The sequence below is a fragment of the Biomphalaria glabrata genome, chromosome 1 (assembly GCF_947242115.1).
Source record: "Biomphalaria glabrata chromosome 1, xgBioGlab47.1, whole genome shotgun sequence".
In the NCBI taxonomy this organism is placed as follows: Eukaryota; Metazoa; Mollusca; class Gastropoda; family Planorbidae; genus Biomphalaria; species Biomphalaria glabrata.
Window position 1 is genome coordinate 23,354,835 of NC_074711.1, and position 18,237 is coordinate 23,373,071.

Here is an 18,237-nt window from a genome sequence, read left to right on the forward strand (position 1 = left end):
ATAGATAGATAGATAGATAGATAGATAGATAGATAGAGAGAGAGAGAGAGAGAGAGAGAGAGAGAGAGAGAGATAGAGAGAGAGAGAGATTGATAGATAGATAGATAGATAGATAGATAGATAGATAGATAGATTGATAGATAGATAGATAGTTAGATAGATAGACATACAGATTGATTGATGGGCTGATTGATTGATAAGGAGAGAGAGATTTTTATAAAATATATTCTAATTCTAGGAACCCATATTAGAAAAGAAAAAGATTTCAAAAGGAAGAAGTCTGGTAACCAGAAGCCGACAGACTGTTGTTTTTTTATTTTTCAGTATAGTCTAAATCTATTTATAGTTTTTAGTTGTACTATAAGATTTTTTTGCACTCCTATCTCATTCTGAGAATACTTGAGCCCTTATCGAAACAAAATAGAAATGTTTTCAGCTCGTTAACACTTGAGAAAAAGATGAAAGCAATTATCCTCGACATAGTTTCTATTCAAATTTTACTTTTTCTCAACTAGCGTTTAATCTTACAATGTTGTCCTAATCCGATTAGATCAGAAGACAGTTAATAAGCATTCCAATGGTAGGTCTATGGTGTACGTTCTTACAGACACACTTTCAGAGACTCTATTTCAAACCTATATATTTGAATCTTAAACGTGATACACAGTTTAATCAAGTAACTCAAAACCCAGGATAAAAGTACAGCTAGTAGATGTAGTCATGACACTTACACAAATAATAGACTAAGTGTTATTTTATACAAGCTTTACCTTAATAGCCTCAGCAGGAGTAGGTCCTTGACATTTCTCTCCTTCATAGTACAGCTGAAGGTACTGCTGCTTTAACCACAATATCCTTTTATCCATTTGCTGCCTTAGTTTTCCAGCTGCTGCCTTCAGACGACACAGTCCCTGGTACCATGCGCCCGTTACCCCTTTAGGTCCAATGAAACACTGCTTGTGGTTGGCCGACATGCAGTTACCGTGCACGATGGTGATACATTTAGGCTCCGACTCTGACGTTTCCAGGCCGTGACGTTTGCAGATGCCAGCCAGGTCCACGGACTCGTCGCCAAGGTAAACTTCTTTAATGTTCATTACATCCAGGAAGCCCTCCTCGAGAGAGTTGAAGTTGTCGTCGCTCCCGCCGCCGTAGCGGGCGCAGAGGACGTGCAGGGAGGAATGGAAGCGATCAGAGTGAAAGATGAAATCGGGAGGCGAGGTTACCCCTCGGAGGGCGCTCCACCCGGGCCGGCACCAAGTGACAGTGGCGTTATCAGCCTCTAGTCGGAGGACACACATAGAAGATCTTCCAGCGTCTTCATCCCATTGTATCATGGTCGTACCGTGGTTCAAGATCTAAACAAAATATACAAAAAATACCAAAATAAACAACTCATACTAAAATAAGTAACTTATACTAAATAAAACAACTTATACTAAATAAAACAACTTGTACTAAATAAAACAATTTATACTAAAATAAACAACTTATATTGAAATAAAACAACTCATACTAAAATAAACAACTAAAACTAAACTAAAACAACTCATACTAAAATAAACAACTAAAACTAAAATAAAACAACACTTTATTATAATTATATAATCGTTCTTTGTGATGTTTTCAATTATCTTTTCATAATTGTGACAAATCTTTAAGCAATAGACTTTTTACTCAACCTTTAATATATCAGCATCTATTACTTCCAAGTTGAACACAGCTCTATTAACATTCATTGTAATGATAATAAAGCTTAATTTTTTTAAATAAGATTTTTAGACGAAAAGGACAAAGATAAGGCTAAGGACAGAACGGAATGGAGAAAAACGGTTGACAAATCTCGTGTGGTGCCCCAACTTAAGGATAGGTGAAGGTGAAACAGTAAAGACAAATTCAGTTACTTCAGCAATACTATTGGCGTGAGAGAATATTTCTTCCTTTATTATGGGAGAATTAACAAAAAATTAGTATAAAGCATACAATTTAGCTTCACTTGTTTGATAAATTTGAAAGAGAAAATACATGTCATACAGAATGACTTCTAGAGCTACATTATGTTGTTGAATAGCTAACCGGACACGGGCGCCAATGATCTAAATATAGAAATATAACTGCGTATTATTTCATGGGCCCCTGGAGGAATTAGGAAAGTCACTTTGTTTCATTGTGCCGAAAGGCATGATGGGATGAACAATTATTATCTTGTGGAGTATTATACAGACAGAGCCACTTCCTGTCTGCTGTGTTTCCAATGAACTGTACTGGGATTCGTCCAGTAACGTTATGTGTAAAATAATAATTAATTCAGTTTGTCCTTGAAGCTTATAAACAGATGTTTTGTTTACCAGAGGGTACGTCCACGGTCACCTCAACAGAAAGAATACAGTTTTAGCGAGGTCAAACTCGTGGACAATGATGGACAAAACCAAACCGTTAGGGTGTAAGAAAAAAATCAAAAGGTTTAAAATGAAATAAATATGGCTTTTTATCTAGCGCTACTTTCATGCTTATAGCATGCTCAGAGCGGTATGGTCCAATCTCATTTGTGGACCAGTGGGAGAGGGTATCTGGGAGAGGTTTTCCTTGCTGCCTCGAGCCCCCATTCATAGGTAGCGAAGACAAGCCAAGCTCAAGCGTACTTGGCCTCTCGACCACGCTTCCCACAAGACATTGGAAGTATTTTTGTGGTCATTACAACAATGACCGCCCCTAATTTCAACATACGACGCGATGTAGACCCATCCATTAGAACAGGGTGGACACTCAGAGGAAAAAAAACTGTTGACCTCTGTCATGTTTCAAACTCATGACCTTTGGCTTGGAAGTAAGTCCCTAAACCACTCATGTCCACCCATCCTCTAAAAAGCATCGCTTAGCAGACGTCAATGTGATACTGTTCATTTCACTGATACGTAGCAATGAGAAACCAAGTAATTAGTTAAAGGAAAGATTTTGATTTTTTTGGCTTTCCTTTTTCTGTGTGAAAACTGCTAGGCCCTGACTGTGTTCTGTTGATTCTGTGCCTACTGTAGTAAAAGGGCTACCTGTAGTGTCTGTAGATCGACTTGGAGAAGTCTAGGAGTCAAGACCATCACATCATGCTCACAGGTCAGTGGTTTGACTGGCTGGTAGCTATCAAGATCAAGGTCGTAGTCGCTATCACTGTCGTCAGGAGTTGGCCTAGCTTCCAGGCTAGAGCTGAGACCAAAACAGAAAAAAGAATGTCTCAAAGATCTGGTTCATAATTATTCTACAGATGTGCTTGAATGTTTATTTTCCACAAAAAAAAAAAAAAAAAGAATAGTTAGAATGTGTAGACAGCTTTTCTACATAATACAATTTAAAACAATTTCCAATGGTAACCTTTTTTTTTGTCTTACGCCCAAAACACAATACATTTTCTATATTTTAAAGTATATTTTTTCATACGTGTTATAGTGTGTGTGTGTGTGTGTGTTTCTATGGTGACGGTGGGAAATGTGAATGATGCAAGATAAATGGTATTTGTATCAACTGTCTGGTGTAGAAGAGACGCGACTCCAAAACTGTCTGGTGTAGAAGAGACGCGACTCCAAAACCATTTTTATATTACCACTCAAGTCTACTACATCTAGTTCATTTCATCTCAAGTTGAATTTGTCAATATTGTAATAAAAGTTCTATTTAGTTTTGTTCACAAAGAAGCTATTCGATTTATTTCAAGTTTTACAAGTTAAGATATAATACGCCTATAACAGTTTAGTTGTCTACGAGAAGTTTGGTGCTACAATTCAACGACCGCCCACAACAATATGCATTAAAAATACACTGACAGTTTAAAAAGTATTTGAAATCTATATTGAGATGAAGCCATTCAAATTTTTCAAAACAGGTAATATTATTGAAAGCTAGCATTTCGATATTATTATTAGGCTTATATGATTGAAGTTGTTATAGAGGCACGCCCCAGACCAGTGTCTCGTTTTCAAGTATACCTTTGCCTAACTTGTAATTCTTCCACAAGATAGCATTATTCTATATGCGTTAGAGCTCTTTAATTGAAAATGATTCTTAAAAGAACGACACCTTTTTTTTGAAACAAATCAATTGAAATATTATTTTCTATTTCTTTCATTGATCCCTTGTCAAGTTATATCTATAAAATATTTGTCCTGCTATAGGCCTACAACATGATAGAATACAGTACTACTAAGTTAACGTAGACCCTTCACTATAAGGAATGAAATTCTTGTTTTAGCGAGATGCCTAGCAATCTAATCTGACAGCCGGTTCTTTGTTCTTCTTATAAGACAGATGTAATAGCTTTAGTTTTCCCAGTCATCTTGCTCCCTTTAGTTCCAAGTCGACTGAAATGTCATCATCGTGTGTCATATCAAAATGAAACGAAGTTAGACAACATTGTAGCTAAATGTACACAAACAAACAAACAAACAAACAGTGAAACAAACAGTGAAACAAACAAGTAATGTGAAATATTTCGAGAGTTCATTTCAATATTTGATCAGCGAGAGCCACCATTGGCTCGTGGTCCCGGATGTGTCATAAAGTACAAGTTTGACAAGTCGCAAGAAAGTTGGCAGGTTTCCTCAACTGACTTTTGAAAGGAGTTGGGGGGCGGGGGGGGGGCTGCCAACTGACACGTTTTGTTCACGTGTAAAACTCAATGCTGCTTGAGTCTTGGACTCCTTGTTACGTAACTATACATTTCCTAGAGATATTTAGACAACTGTTATAATATCCTTTCAGACGTCTGTAGTGCATCCATTTAGACAAAAAAAGACATTGTTTTAAGCAGGGGCGTAACTTAAGCAGGGGAAGATGTAGAAAGAAGTAGCTTCTCGTTGCATGTTCTTTGTAAAAAAAACAACAACAACAAAAGTCTACAGTAATATTCTAGCTTAAATACAACAAAAGGTATACAGTAATATTATAGTAGCGAAAAACAACAAAAAAGTATGCAATACTCAGCTAGTCAAAACTATATTATTTGTTGGCTGTAAAAAAAAAAAAATTCAAATAAAATATGTCCACTTTTCACAATTAGGCAGGGACCTCTCTACACCCTACGTCCCCCCCCCCCTTTGTATTGTCCTATTCCTAACCTTATCTTATTGTTTTTAATGATGTGACCCGACATATAATGTTTAAGTGAAACTGTATTATGAGCGTGTATTTTGTATACTGTCGTATAATTTGCTCCAATGTTTTGGTATTCGTATTGAACATTTGTAAACTAAATACTCTCCAGATTAAGAAGGATTATTATTACTAATAATTATATTATAGAATATCATAATTTTTATTATTTATATTATTATTATTATTAATATTATACATAATGTGAATGTATGTATGTTAATATTCTAGGCGTAAGGAAGACTTAGATCTTGAAAAGATAACATCAACTCCATCAAGCATTATACAATGAAAGTAACAATGATAATGTCAATGTCACATAAATGTGGTAAACAAATAGTCCACACCAGTGAATCAGATCGTAGAAAACAAACACTTCCAGACACAAGGGACTTTCTTTGTTCGTGAATTATTTCTCTTTGTGCTCAACGCACGCAGGAAGACTTATGTGCTAGTCAACGAGTTTTGTCAAGGAAAATAGCGCGAGATGTCAGAGGATTATTTAACATATTTTACTCTATAAGACAACTTTAAAAAAGAGATTTTCCTGTACAGTATCATAGGCATATTTATTTAATTTATTAGGTTTGATTTTTTAACTAAAACTAGCTTGTATTTCAAATTCTGTATGCCTAATTACTTGCTTTAGCTAACAATCAAAAGCACCAAATGTTAATAAGTCGGTGATAATTATGACAATGCTAACTGTAAACTCAAGAAATGTTACACTCGACTGTGACTAGAGAATCCATGCTATCGTATATACTGTAACTGGTGAATTCATTCTATCAGATTTGACAGTCTCAATGGTGCCCAATGTTCTCTCAAACTCCACAAATATGTTTTGAAAAGAGAATATAAAAGACATTGAATTAAACGAGGTCGTAAAAGCAAATCTGTCTTGAAAATATGCATGAAGATGTCCACCCAATTATTACGGTATTTTATTGAATATTTTAATTACTATTGCTTATTTAGATTTACAGAGTCTACAACACTAAAAGTAACTCCACTAGTTTACATTTTGATAGCTCTCTAATAGTTAGGCCTCTGATTTCTACTCATGAGCTCAATATTTAAACAGACTTTGTTTGCTTGACCCAGATGTCAGGGTCAGGGGTTAGGGTCATTATTACCTGCTGACAGCATCGTCTTGGTTGCTGCTAGTGATTCCGCTCGCCTTGTTGCCATGGTACTGAAACAGGTGTATATCTCCAAGGACCAGGTGGGCCTGCCTGAGTTTGTCCAGGTTGATGAGACCACCCACGCCTATCCTGGTCATAAAGCGATCTTCGCCGTTGTAATCAGACACAAACTGTAGACGACAACCACATGGATTGAGTTCAAAACCTGAGTAGTGTATGACCTGGTCGTCAATGGATCGTCTCTTGTATAAACTACAAACTGAGTGAAGGCTTGATATAAGATTTTATTTAGTAGGAGTCATAAACAAAACTAAAAGGTATTCCCGGCTCACGCATGACTTAAACATTTGTATTCAGGGAAGAAAAAAACAACAAATGAAAGATTTTTAAAAAATGAACAAATGTGTATTTTCTCTAATGTTATATATCCTAATAGCGTTCTTACTGAGAGAATCTATTATCTGTTTTTTTATTGGCAGATACTTTTAGAGAGAATGAAGGCGGTTAGCAGTTGTGAAAAAATCGAAACATTACATGACAAATAACTTTGTGCTGCTGGAGAGCGATGTGGACAGTATAGAAGCACTAATTACCATTCGACAGCTGCTCTGGGTCGGACACTTTTATCTCGCATGGGAGACGACCGAATGCGATCTTAAAGAAGGACGGTGTAAATGAGGTGTCCCCTCCCCCCCCCCCCCCCACCAACAGTACGGGGAAATATAAAGGCCGCGAATGGGTTTGCGCAGTCATGTGAATCACTGCCCTCATCCTAAATCTTCGGAATCGAAGACATCGCCATTAAGAATCAAAATAAGAGTGAACCCTACTTGACCCACCCCATTAAACTTTAACTTTGAATAGAAATGACTAACTTATCTTATCTTATCTTATAAAGAGCAAGTTATTTGAATGATCAAACCCTTGAAACTTAAACGAATGACAGTACACACAAATCGACTCCGGACCAACCTCCAGTGAATGGTTCTCCTCACTGGGCAGCACGATGATACTGGGCACGCCCACAAAGATACTTTTCAGCTCTCTCAGAAACGAGCCAAAGAATGGCACCACCTTACACTCTGGAATGTCCAGCGCCCTGTTGATTGATTCTTTGTACTCGGGAGACAGGTCTCTGGTCAGTATCATGTCTGATAAGGAATGTAAGGTGGATAAATCTTCGTCTTCGATGGACAACCAAAACGGTTTCAGTTTCTCAGACCTGTTGGAAGGATACATTTTTATTTCATGAAAGATAAGATCATTTGATTGGTCCAAACACATGGATATTCAGTTGGACTCAGCACTACCACTATACCAATAACAATACAGATGCAAATACAAAAACAGCATTTACACAGGACAAACACACACACAATCAGCACTTTATGAATCAGGACAAATGACAATGAAACACTCTGACTGTAGGTGAAATAAAGGTGCGTTTCAATCTTTCTGTTCTAGCCATAATGTAGGGGAGCCGACCACTTCGTCCAGATCTGGTCTAACTGTGGTGTAATGGGTGCACATTATCTTTGGCGCTTTTTTAAAAATATATTTTGGAAAGGCATCATTCATAAAATAGTTCTTCAAGAGATGTTAGCTGTGTTTAAGTAATATAGACGCTTTTCTAATCAGTATATCAACCAATAGACTTTATAAAGTATACATATTTCTTTGATAATGACTTAAAATTGAGTGAACTTCCATCTGGTTAACCAGAGGTCTACTTCTTTCGATGCATAGATCTTCGCTTTTCAAACAATCGAAAAAAAAAAGAAATGAATTCATGACTTTTTAAAGTTTTATTCTGTTCTACAATATTAATATAGATACTACTAAACCATCATTAGCTACAGAAATGACTAAATAAAGCATGTTAATAAAAGACATACACAAGAGGAATTTCTAATTTTTTAAACTGTTTTAAAATTTTCTTTTTTCATATTTTTTTTACTAATTGTTTTTTATCATTAAAAAAAAACAGCACTAATGAAAACTAAATGACCTCAAACTTAAGTTTTCTAAAACCTCAAAAGTTTGTTCAATTTTCGGCCGCGACCTCCAGTTGTTTACTCCTCCTTAGAATCTATTTGGAGAATCTTCCTGCTACTTAAAGGAAGAAAGTTTCATTAGTAATTCAATGTCCCAAGTCATGTCAACAAGACTAAAGTGACATTGATTCAATCATGTCTTAAATCAAATGGTAGCCTTTTAAATTCTCTACTACATAAATAAAAACTTGACATATACCATATTGACACAAGGCCGGCCTTAGGTCGATTTGACCGATTGCTCCAAATTGGTCCCATCACCTGTCAGTGCCCCCGCAATTTACATTAAGCATATCACTATCAGTTTATGACTCTTGTAATAGGTTGTTTAAAGATGTAGGACTTAAAGGGTTAACATATTTAGTGCTTCGTACGATTGACGCAGCTTTAATTAAGCCACTGGCGATTATAGTGTTTGAATAGTTTCCTATGCATGTTGCATAATAAATGTTAATGTAATAGTAATAATAATAGTAATAGGTGTTATTGTAAAAAAAATTGAAGAGAGACATCGCAAGCCTCCATTAAATTAGGCACCGCAATTAGTAAGTGACAATTAAAATGTCAGCTCTTTATGCAAAACACAGCGGCGTTAAGTATTAAACCCTTGGCATTAAACAGATTGAAACATAATGTGAATTTCCTGTATTATAGAGTCATATCCAGCGACATAAATGTATAAATGGCTGTAAATTGTAAATTTCTATATTTCCTTGTGCTGACTGTAATATATGAGGATAATGCAAGAATTTAAAACTGTAGCCCTGTATAAATATAGTTGAATGTTATCATAATGTTAAGTCTTAGATTGACGATGGCTGAGTAACTTATAGAATCCATGAGTGTTGTCCATTTCGTCACCTCTTTTTAAAGATACGACGCTGATCAGAGACAGTCAATTATTGAACTACAAACTTTTATGTGAAGTAGAAAACACTATCGCGCTTAAGTTTTAAAGATCACTAATTATCTTGGTAACCGATGTAGGAAGTGAAATTCATTTAATAAACGACTTTTGCTTCTTATGCTACATATTAGGATCGGAGGTATAACTAACATCATAAGGCAACAAAACAATTCCCGATTCTTTCCCTTTGATTAATTGTTCTAATTTTAAGGTCAGAAATTAATGCTATTGTTGAAAAGCTATTATAAGATTAAATCACCTTCTGCAAAGATAAAGACAAGGACAATGACATTATGGTTGCATTTGACCATAAGAATCCCAATTAGAAGGTTTTACGTGCATTGAAAGAATTTCACAACCAACAAGTTTCAACGAGCAATATATTTGCAAAGAATTGATGTTGCGATTGATCTCTTTCTCTCTATTTAAAACAATTTTATGTATAATAATATATGTGATAGTCACATAAAATCCATTTAGATTTTACAACTCACATATAACTTGTATTTAATTTATAAATAAATATATAACTTACATTTAACCCACATAGAACGTACAAAGGACGGTATGAAAGCTCATATATATGGCTCACCTTAAGCCACACAAAATCTCCACAGCTGAGTTAAAGTTTCCCAGAACCCAGCAGTACACAGCTAGCCTGAGTATGCATGACAGCACAGCCTTGCGGTCATCGTGAGTAGCCTGAGTTACAATGAGCTGAGTGATCCAAGAACTCACCTAGTCACAGAAGACAAAAAAAAAGTGAATTTGCAGTTCGTGCTCTAAATGTTTATTATGAAAGCACTAGTTTCATTGAGCGAGGGTAACATTACCTCAAAGTAAAAGTAAAATTAGTACACCTTTCAAACATTGCAATCTATAGGGCAGATGGTGGATAGGTCATGTTTCTGGGGTCAAAGGGTAAAGGGTAAGTCAAGTGGCCATCACTATGACCAACCAACAGCATTTACTCTACCAACTAATGTCAGGTACTTATTATAGATGGGTGGACTCGGGGGTCCTAAATACCCGAAATGCAAAATCACAATTTTTACCAAGACCTCTCGGTTTAGACATCATTTGATTTATTAGTCATCCACCTCCTTCTCAATAAAAGTACCACAATTAAACATAACTCTTTCAAAGTAGCATACTTATTAATAATTACATTTATCGTTGGACATAGTCTAGCTGTATTTATTATTGATTGATATCATTATTTCTGTATTGCGCGTCTCTCTGTGACTACCGCATGTTCAGAGTGCTCTTTTCCTATCTTTTGTATGAACATGACACCAGAGTGAGTTTCTGTGTTTACATGCTGCAGGCGCTGACTCGATAAATGAATTAAGAAAGTAACTCTTCTTTAGGACATGAACAGCATCAGTAAGCTAGTCAAGCGAAGTTTGTTAATTAGCCCCACCCTCAAACCTTTTTTTGTGATTTCAGAGTAGTGGACACAGAAACTGTGGTTGGAAAATATATGAACAACATATCAGAGTTTTAGAGTGTCTGTCTGTATGTATGTCTAGTGTCTGGTGGATATAAGCAGTGGTGAATGGTGAGACACCAAACAGCAGTTTAAAATGGAGTCGTAATCCAGTAATTTCATGTGTGTTTTCAAACGTTTCAAAACTGAGATTGATAGTTTCATTAATTTGTTCAATAGAGACAAGTTTTTTTTTTTTTTAAGTTTTCTAACTCTGTTCAAGTTTTTGTATTAGTGATATTACAGGGATAAGTTGGATAATCTGTCTGTAACTACTATTCAACAAGTACCCCGTACTAGTTCAAAGAAAGAAAACTAATTCGAATGATTAGGCAGTTAATGAACCTACCTAAATAAGGCCATGAAACACATGCCAAATAATACTTTATGATAACCAATATAGGTCAGCTAATGATTGGATTGGAGCTCTATAATTAACAAATTTCATGGGGCATGGTGACCAGACAAAATAAAAAGCAATTACTTCATTAAACCTCTGTATCAGCTGCTCCACCGACATTTGTGTCTTCTGCAACAGAGGCCTGGACAGCTCCATGGTCACGTGACGAACATAGTGCTGGGGCGGGACACTGCAGAAAAGTTTGTGCTCTGTGGAGGTCAGCATCATGGCGACTTCCTCTGGAAAGTGCAACATCTTTCTCAGCCTTTCCAGTTCCTCTGTGTACTGACTTACTGGCTCGAGCTCTGGGCGAGCTGTCAGCTGTTTCCTTTGGTAGTCTGTAAAACAAGAGGCCGATAGGTTCACACGTCACAGACATTTGTAACAAGAGAATTTCCTCAAAAATTTATTTAAAATATCAACTTCGACTTTTCCCTCCCTCTTCTCTCTTTCGTCTCAAATTTCCTCACTCCCTCTCTTTACTATTTAAGTCTGATTTTGTTTTTTTTTATGATTAACTTCAATGTTTTTATGATCATTTTCTTGTAATATGATTCAACGGCAAGCGATTCGTTGTGTTTGCATCTACAAGGAAATAATGTTGAAACAGATGGGTTACGTTAATAAACCAGTTTGTGAATTGAAGACACCTTTTAGGTTTTAAATTTAATTTTTAGGATGCAACAAGCAAAAAATAAAGCCTTAAAAAAGCTTACATAAGGGAATGAAACTGGACATTTACAAACATATCTCTCAATATTGTAAAATTTATGTTCTTTTCCTATAAAAAAACATTACTTAATGACCACTATTTAATTAACTAACTGGTTAATTCAATTAAGGGCAATAAATATTCACCAAAATTTCCATTTGATCCGAGACTGAGCAGTGGAAGAAATAACGGGGACATACTTTGTAGGGGGGGGGGGGTGTGAGTTGGTCAAAGCTTTGGGAAAGTAATTCCTATGTATAATAATAGTAATCACAAATTGTGTTGATGTTTGTTCGTGAATTTCCTGTTTCAATGTTAGTGTCATTGAGCTTACATTCTCTCGGAAATAAAGCCAAAAATATTCTAAAAACTTATTTTCCAGCTAAAGGTTTGTAACAGTAATCATAACAATTAGAGTTTTTATTGAATCCTGAAAAATATAGCATCTTATATTTTTATATATATATATATATTTTAATTTGTTCACAGTTAGTTTAAAATAATTTAATCATAATTTAATTAATCTTGATAATAAAGGACTAAGGTAAGATTTATAAAAATGTAATAATGACACTAATTAAAAAAAAACTAACCGAATTCAAAACTCTCTCTTTGAAGAGCTCCGTTGTTTAAAAATCGACCATCCATGTCTAACGCTTCCCATATTGCTGCTGTAACAGACTTGAGACATTCGACTGATGGCATGGCCAGGGTCCAGGCTTTTGTGCCCCTGAACTCAAGAACTAAACTGTCGTGTGCCTTCCCGGTACCCGACAACCAATCATCCATATCTTTCAGCTGTTGCATTTTAGCTGGCAGATGAGTTTTTGTATCCAAGAGCATTATCTTTTCATTGGATATCGCCAACAGACGAGCAACCTAGAAAAAAAAAGAGTCGACCATTCTTGATAAAACTTGGCATAAATTTTCCTTAGATCATGGCGGAGACCGCAGTGTATGTTTAATGTCTCCACCACTACCAAAGGACCCTAAAAATTGACAAAAAAATACCTATTTGTATCTCTTTTAAAAAACGAAACTTTTTAACTAATCGGGTAAACCCGTTTTCACAGTATTTTATATTTAAGATAAATATGTAGGGTGAACGAGTAAAACCAATTTTACACTGTACTTTTATTTTCGTTGCTAAATAAAAAAAAATATAATGAAGGGAACATTCTTCATGTTTAACAGATCTAAATTCAAACCAGTAGATTAGTAATACACAAACAAAGGCCTGCAGGCTGCGGGTCATATCCGGCTAGTAAATATATAAGCCTACAATCGTTTAAGACATTATCAAGAACAAGAATTACCTTTTTCTGTGTATTGCCACGCAGGATTTCTTTCACTTGAAACAGTTTACAGCCGTAGGATGGCAGATTTTTACAGATTTTGATGTAAAGCTGTTTGAGTTTGACCTCGTTCTCGTAATAAGGTGTGTGCCACAGCTTCTTTTGTTTATCCTGCATCCGGGGATGTGAATAATTGTTGATTGGAGCACAGATTTATTCATTAGTTGAAAGTAGGTTAAACGTTTTAAAGAATAATACTAGATCAATGATTGAACATATTGGTTACTATGACACTATTACTCTAATCACGGAATAGAAAGAAAGAAAGAAAAGGTAAGCACTAATTATAATAGAAAAAAAAAGTAACAAACAAAAAAATATATTTAAAAAAAAATTAAAAAGTACATATTGAGCGTAGATGTATCAATTGGTGCGTGGTGGCTGAAGTCCTGGTTTCGAATCTCGGTGAAGACTGGGATTTTGAATTTCGGGACTGTTTATGGCGCCCCAGAGCCCACCCAACTCAAATGGGCATCTGACTTTAGCTGGGGGAAATAAAGGCGTTAAGTCGATGTGCTGGCTCATTAACAGTTGGCCATAGAAACGGATGACCTTAACATCATCTGCCCCAGAGATCGTAAGGGCTGAAAAGGGAACTAACTCCACTAGTCTTATCGATCAGTTTGGATCAGTTATGTCATTAAATTTGTAATAGATCTAGACTAACAATAATAAATCTGTGCTATTAGAAATATTTTGTTTAGCGCAATTTCATGCTTTTAGCTTTCCCATTACGCTATGATCCTATCACTTGTCTCACTACGCTATGATCCTATCACTTGTCTCACTACGCTATGATCCTATCACTTGTCTCACTACGCTATGATCCTATCACTTGTCTCACTACGCTATGATCCTATCCCTTGTCTCTGGACCAGTTGGGAGAAGTTGGGAAGTGGGAGAAAGAAGGAGTATCCTCTTGAATGTTACCAAGGCGCTTTTTAAATGCATTTATTTTTATTAAACAAAGTTGAAAGACCTGAATTCGAACTCTGAGGCTCAAGTCTCCTCAAGCCAACACAGCGCTTCTGAGCATAGAAGGTCTTATTGTTATCTTCTGTTAGCTTCAAACTTTAAAGCGACCACCTACAAAGTATAAAGGGGGCTAATTCAACTTATACACCACATCAGTCATGTACAATTTCTTTCCCTTGTTCGATACCAAACAAAATAGTTGATTACCAATAGTTGATTACCTATTTTTTAAAATGTATTATTGTTTTGTCAAGTAAAAGAAATAAGTATGCAAAATTTCAGCTTGATCCGAGATTGGGTGTGGGAGAACTAACGTGCACAAACCTTTTACCATACAGACAATCGGACAGAGTGAGTTCATATAAGCTTTGTAAAGAAAAAAAAAGAAAGGACAGAATGAAACAAAGGAAACAGAAAATAGAAATTGAAAAGAAAAAGAAAGAATAGTACTAATAAAAAAAAAAGAGAGAAATAGAGAAGAGAAAGAAAGAATAAAAAGAAAGAAAAAAAAGGAAGAAAGCAAGAAAAGAAAGAAAGCAAAAAGAAAAAGAAGAATACAAAAAGCAAACGAAAGAAAGAAGATGGAAGGAAAAAAAAAGAGCGAGCACCTGAAAGATCTCGTTAACACAGAGCAGGTTATTTAATACTTCATCAGTCCAGTGGTTAGCGCCACCATACGACCAAGGGCGATCATCATACTCAAGGAAAGAACAATAAAGGTTTTTTTTTTCTAACGGTCGTAGCCAGGGGCAGGTAACCAGCCACCGGAAGCTGGATTCTTTACCCAGACGGCCAAGAATGTTGCCGTCTACTTCTGATTGGCTCGAAAAGTGGGGTAGTAGGGGAGGTCAGTTTTTTTCTTCATATTTTTAGTCAATTGCTCGAAAGTTGTTAGTACCTCGATTAGTTCTCGAACTTTCTTTGATGTGGTGTAATGGGGTGGTAGGTAGCGGCTGAGGTCGAGCTCCTCTCTTGGTCTCCCCTCATTGTCGCTGGTACATAGTAGACTTCGGGCCAGTTTGGTACTTCGTCGAGTGCTGTATAAATGTAATGACACACGTAATGATTAAGATGACATGAGCACAGACATACATGATGACTGTAAGTGGCATTATCACTGACATACGCGATGTCATTAAATGACAATCTTACTTGTAGTGGTTTTCTTTTTTAAATCTATAGCTAATTGCAGTATATATATATATATTCCATAAGAAATTGTCTGGCATAATATGGGGGAAAAAGTTGTTTTACTAGTGGACTACTGAAGATTAGAGTGAACATTTTGTAGAGGTTGTAGTGCGAGCTTGTCACCGTATGTCCATGATGACGCGCAATCATTTTTTGTGAAATCCTTGAGAAATTCTAAGTTGCTTTCTCTTTAGTACCCATGTCTCAGATCCATATAGACTATAGGTTCAAAAGCGCTACTGGCCCTGGCTATACGGTTATCAACTTCCCTTGAAAGCGATGTGCTCTATTACTCGGCTTCCACGCCTTTCGTTTAGCATATTGCTCTACATTGTTTAGGTCACTTGTAGCCATTGACAGAATCACTAAATCATTAGATATATTTATGCACATATAAAAAAAAATAATTTGGTGTAACAGAATCTCAAAAGAATAAAATTTAGATTTGAATGTATTCAATAAACAAAACTACTTGTAAATCAGCGTAAACATCACTGACCAGATTCCGTTGTATTAGTGACAGGAAATCATCATCACCTACTTGACAGTGTTTCTAAACACAGTCGACTGTTGCCAACTTGACAATGTTTCTAAACACAGTCGACTGTTGCCAACTTGACAATGTTTCTTACCTTGTTATGCGATGAGCCCGCCGGGAACGAATGAGTTCCTTTTTGTGCTTCAAGTTTTCAAGTTTCTCTGTCTCCGTGTTGAGGCGAAAACATCTCGTCTGCTCAGCTGTCCCGTCATCCCCTCCAGCGAGGCCGTTGGTGGGGCTGCCGCAATTGTTGTTCTGATGGTTGGGCGTCTCGGCGCCCAGATCTTCTTCCTCCTCTTCGTCTGTCTCTGGCCAGGCTTCTTCAATGTGCAGTTGAATGCCAGCAAGAGTAGCGGCCTCTTCCTTGGAGCAAGGCAAGTCTCCATTAACAATCAACTGCTGGAGCTACCAACACATAATATCAATGTGTTAAGTGAAAGACAAATCTTTTCTATTTCGTAACAGCAAGCATATGTTTCATTGGCATATATAGATATGTCTTCCTAATTAGTAAAACTATTCAATAGGTCAAGATACTCAGTCAAACCAAAAAGTTTGAATTAGTCTAAAGTATAGATGTTTTTAAACTCTACGAGATATATAATAATGATTCCGGTCTAATAGATGTGTGTAAGATCAGTCGTAAGTGTTACGTTTTGCATCAAAAGGTATACAAGGTATAGTGTTTACAAACATCTTATACTGTACCTAGAAAAGACGAAATCTAAAAAGAATCCATTTTGAGTTCAAATATTCTATGTAATTACATCCTCTGATACAAAGACCAAGAGACAATTAGAAGTCTTTTTTTTTTGTCTAAAGCATAATTACCTCCCATAATTTTAGACCACAAACTCGCGCACATTCGAGACAAAGATTATTAAAACAAATAGATCCTTATATCTAAAGGTTATGAGAAATTCTCAAAATTTTCTGTTCCTGAAACATTTGAAAAGAATTTTGATATGAGGCATGATTACAGGAGTTTAAATTAACTGGCTTCACATGTGCTTCCATAAAATGTAATCGAGTTGAGTAGATTTTTAGCGGCCACCGTATGGGGAAAAACCGCTATTAGGTTTGTGCAAAATTTCCATCTGTCCGACTGTCACACTAAGATCTCAAAAACTAGAAGAGAAATAGAAAATATTTTTTCACCATGCGATGCAGCTTGAAAAGTTTAGGTGCAACGGCTACTTTTGGTTTTCTAAAAGCAAAACATTTAATTTATAACCATTATAATTTATATATATATATATATATATATATATATATATATATATATATATATATATAAACATCCGGAACAATCTATTATAGAAACTTAAAACTATTGCGATGTTTCGGAAGGGAGTTAAATTTTAATCAGATTTTCAATAGCTTTGAGTCTATATTTTGGATATTAACATGACGGACAGACAGACTGACAGACAAAACGCATAAAAAATGCGTCTTTAATTCTTATATATATATATATATATATATATATATATATATATATATATATATATATATATATATATATATATATATATATACATATATATTAAGTCTAACTTGCCCATTGTGACGTACTAGATTTTTTTCTTTGATATAAAATGTAGTTAATTCTTTAAATGAAATGCTAAAATAACTAGGTGCACCAATGTTTATGAACCCTCGAGAGCCTGCTCGTATTGATAAAGAAATTTTTAGTCTCACTAGGCAGTGTGACGTAGTGGATTTTTTTCCTTTGACGTCATATGGAGTTAATTCTTTAAATGAAATGCTAAAAGAACTCACTCGGTGCACCAATGTCTATGAACCCTCGACAACCTGCTCGTATTGATGACATTTTTTAATCTAACTGGGCCATTGGGACATAACAGATTTTTTTCTTTTGACGTAATATGGAATAAAAAAAAAATTCTAATGAAATACTAAAACAACTCGGTATAGTAATGTTTATTAAACCTCGTAATCTGACTTGTATTTTAAAAAAGGCATGATAGTTAGATTTAGATCTAATCTAGATTTTTTACACTAGATCTAGAATTTTTTAAAACTAGAGCTAGATTTTTAAAACCAGATTTAGATTTATATTCTAATTAAAATTATTATAGATTCTAGATCTAGAATTTCTAGGTCTAGTTTAGAATGTTTGTTGTTTTACATGTTTCGGATGTTCCTACAGAATTGAAGATGTTTACTTCCTAGTCCAAACCTCCCGCAGGACGACCGGGGATGGGAGCGGGCAGAGTTTGAACCTGTGACCATCGATAAATCCAAATGACAGTCCAGCGCGCAAACCGCAAGACCAGGCAGCCATGATTTAGACGTGATCAAGATCTAT

General features: G+C 35.6%; 1 protein-coding gene across 1 annotated transcript in view; it reads right to left on the minus strand.

Annotated features, from left to right (window-relative positions):
* Nucleotides 1–18,237, minus strand: part of LOC106080104 (uncharacterized) — a 345,965-nt gene that overhangs the window by 56,220 nt on the left and 271,508 nt on the right. Inside the window, exons 10-19 of the mRNA XM_056028968.1 lie at nucleotides 16,000–16,310; nucleotides 15,075–15,213; nucleotides 13,163–13,312; nucleotides 12,440–12,725; nucleotides 11,219–11,472; nucleotides 9,838–9,983; nucleotides 7,257–7,506; nucleotides 6,276–6,454; nucleotides 3,048–3,201; nucleotides 771–1,358 (exon numbers count right to left, since the gene is read on the minus strand). Of these exons, the coding sequence (XP_055884943.1) occupies nucleotides 771–1,358; nucleotides 3,048–3,201; nucleotides 6,276–6,454; nucleotides 7,257–7,506; nucleotides 9,838–9,983; nucleotides 11,219–11,472; nucleotides 12,440–12,725; nucleotides 13,163–13,312; nucleotides 15,075–15,213; nucleotides 16,000–16,310 (2,457 nt within the window). The remainder of the gene's footprint in view (nucleotides 1–770; nucleotides 1,359–3,047; nucleotides 3,202–6,275; nucleotides 6,455–7,256; nucleotides 7,507–9,837; nucleotides 9,984–11,218; nucleotides 11,473–12,439; nucleotides 12,726–13,162; nucleotides 13,313–15,074; nucleotides 15,214–15,999; nucleotides 16,311–18,237) is intronic.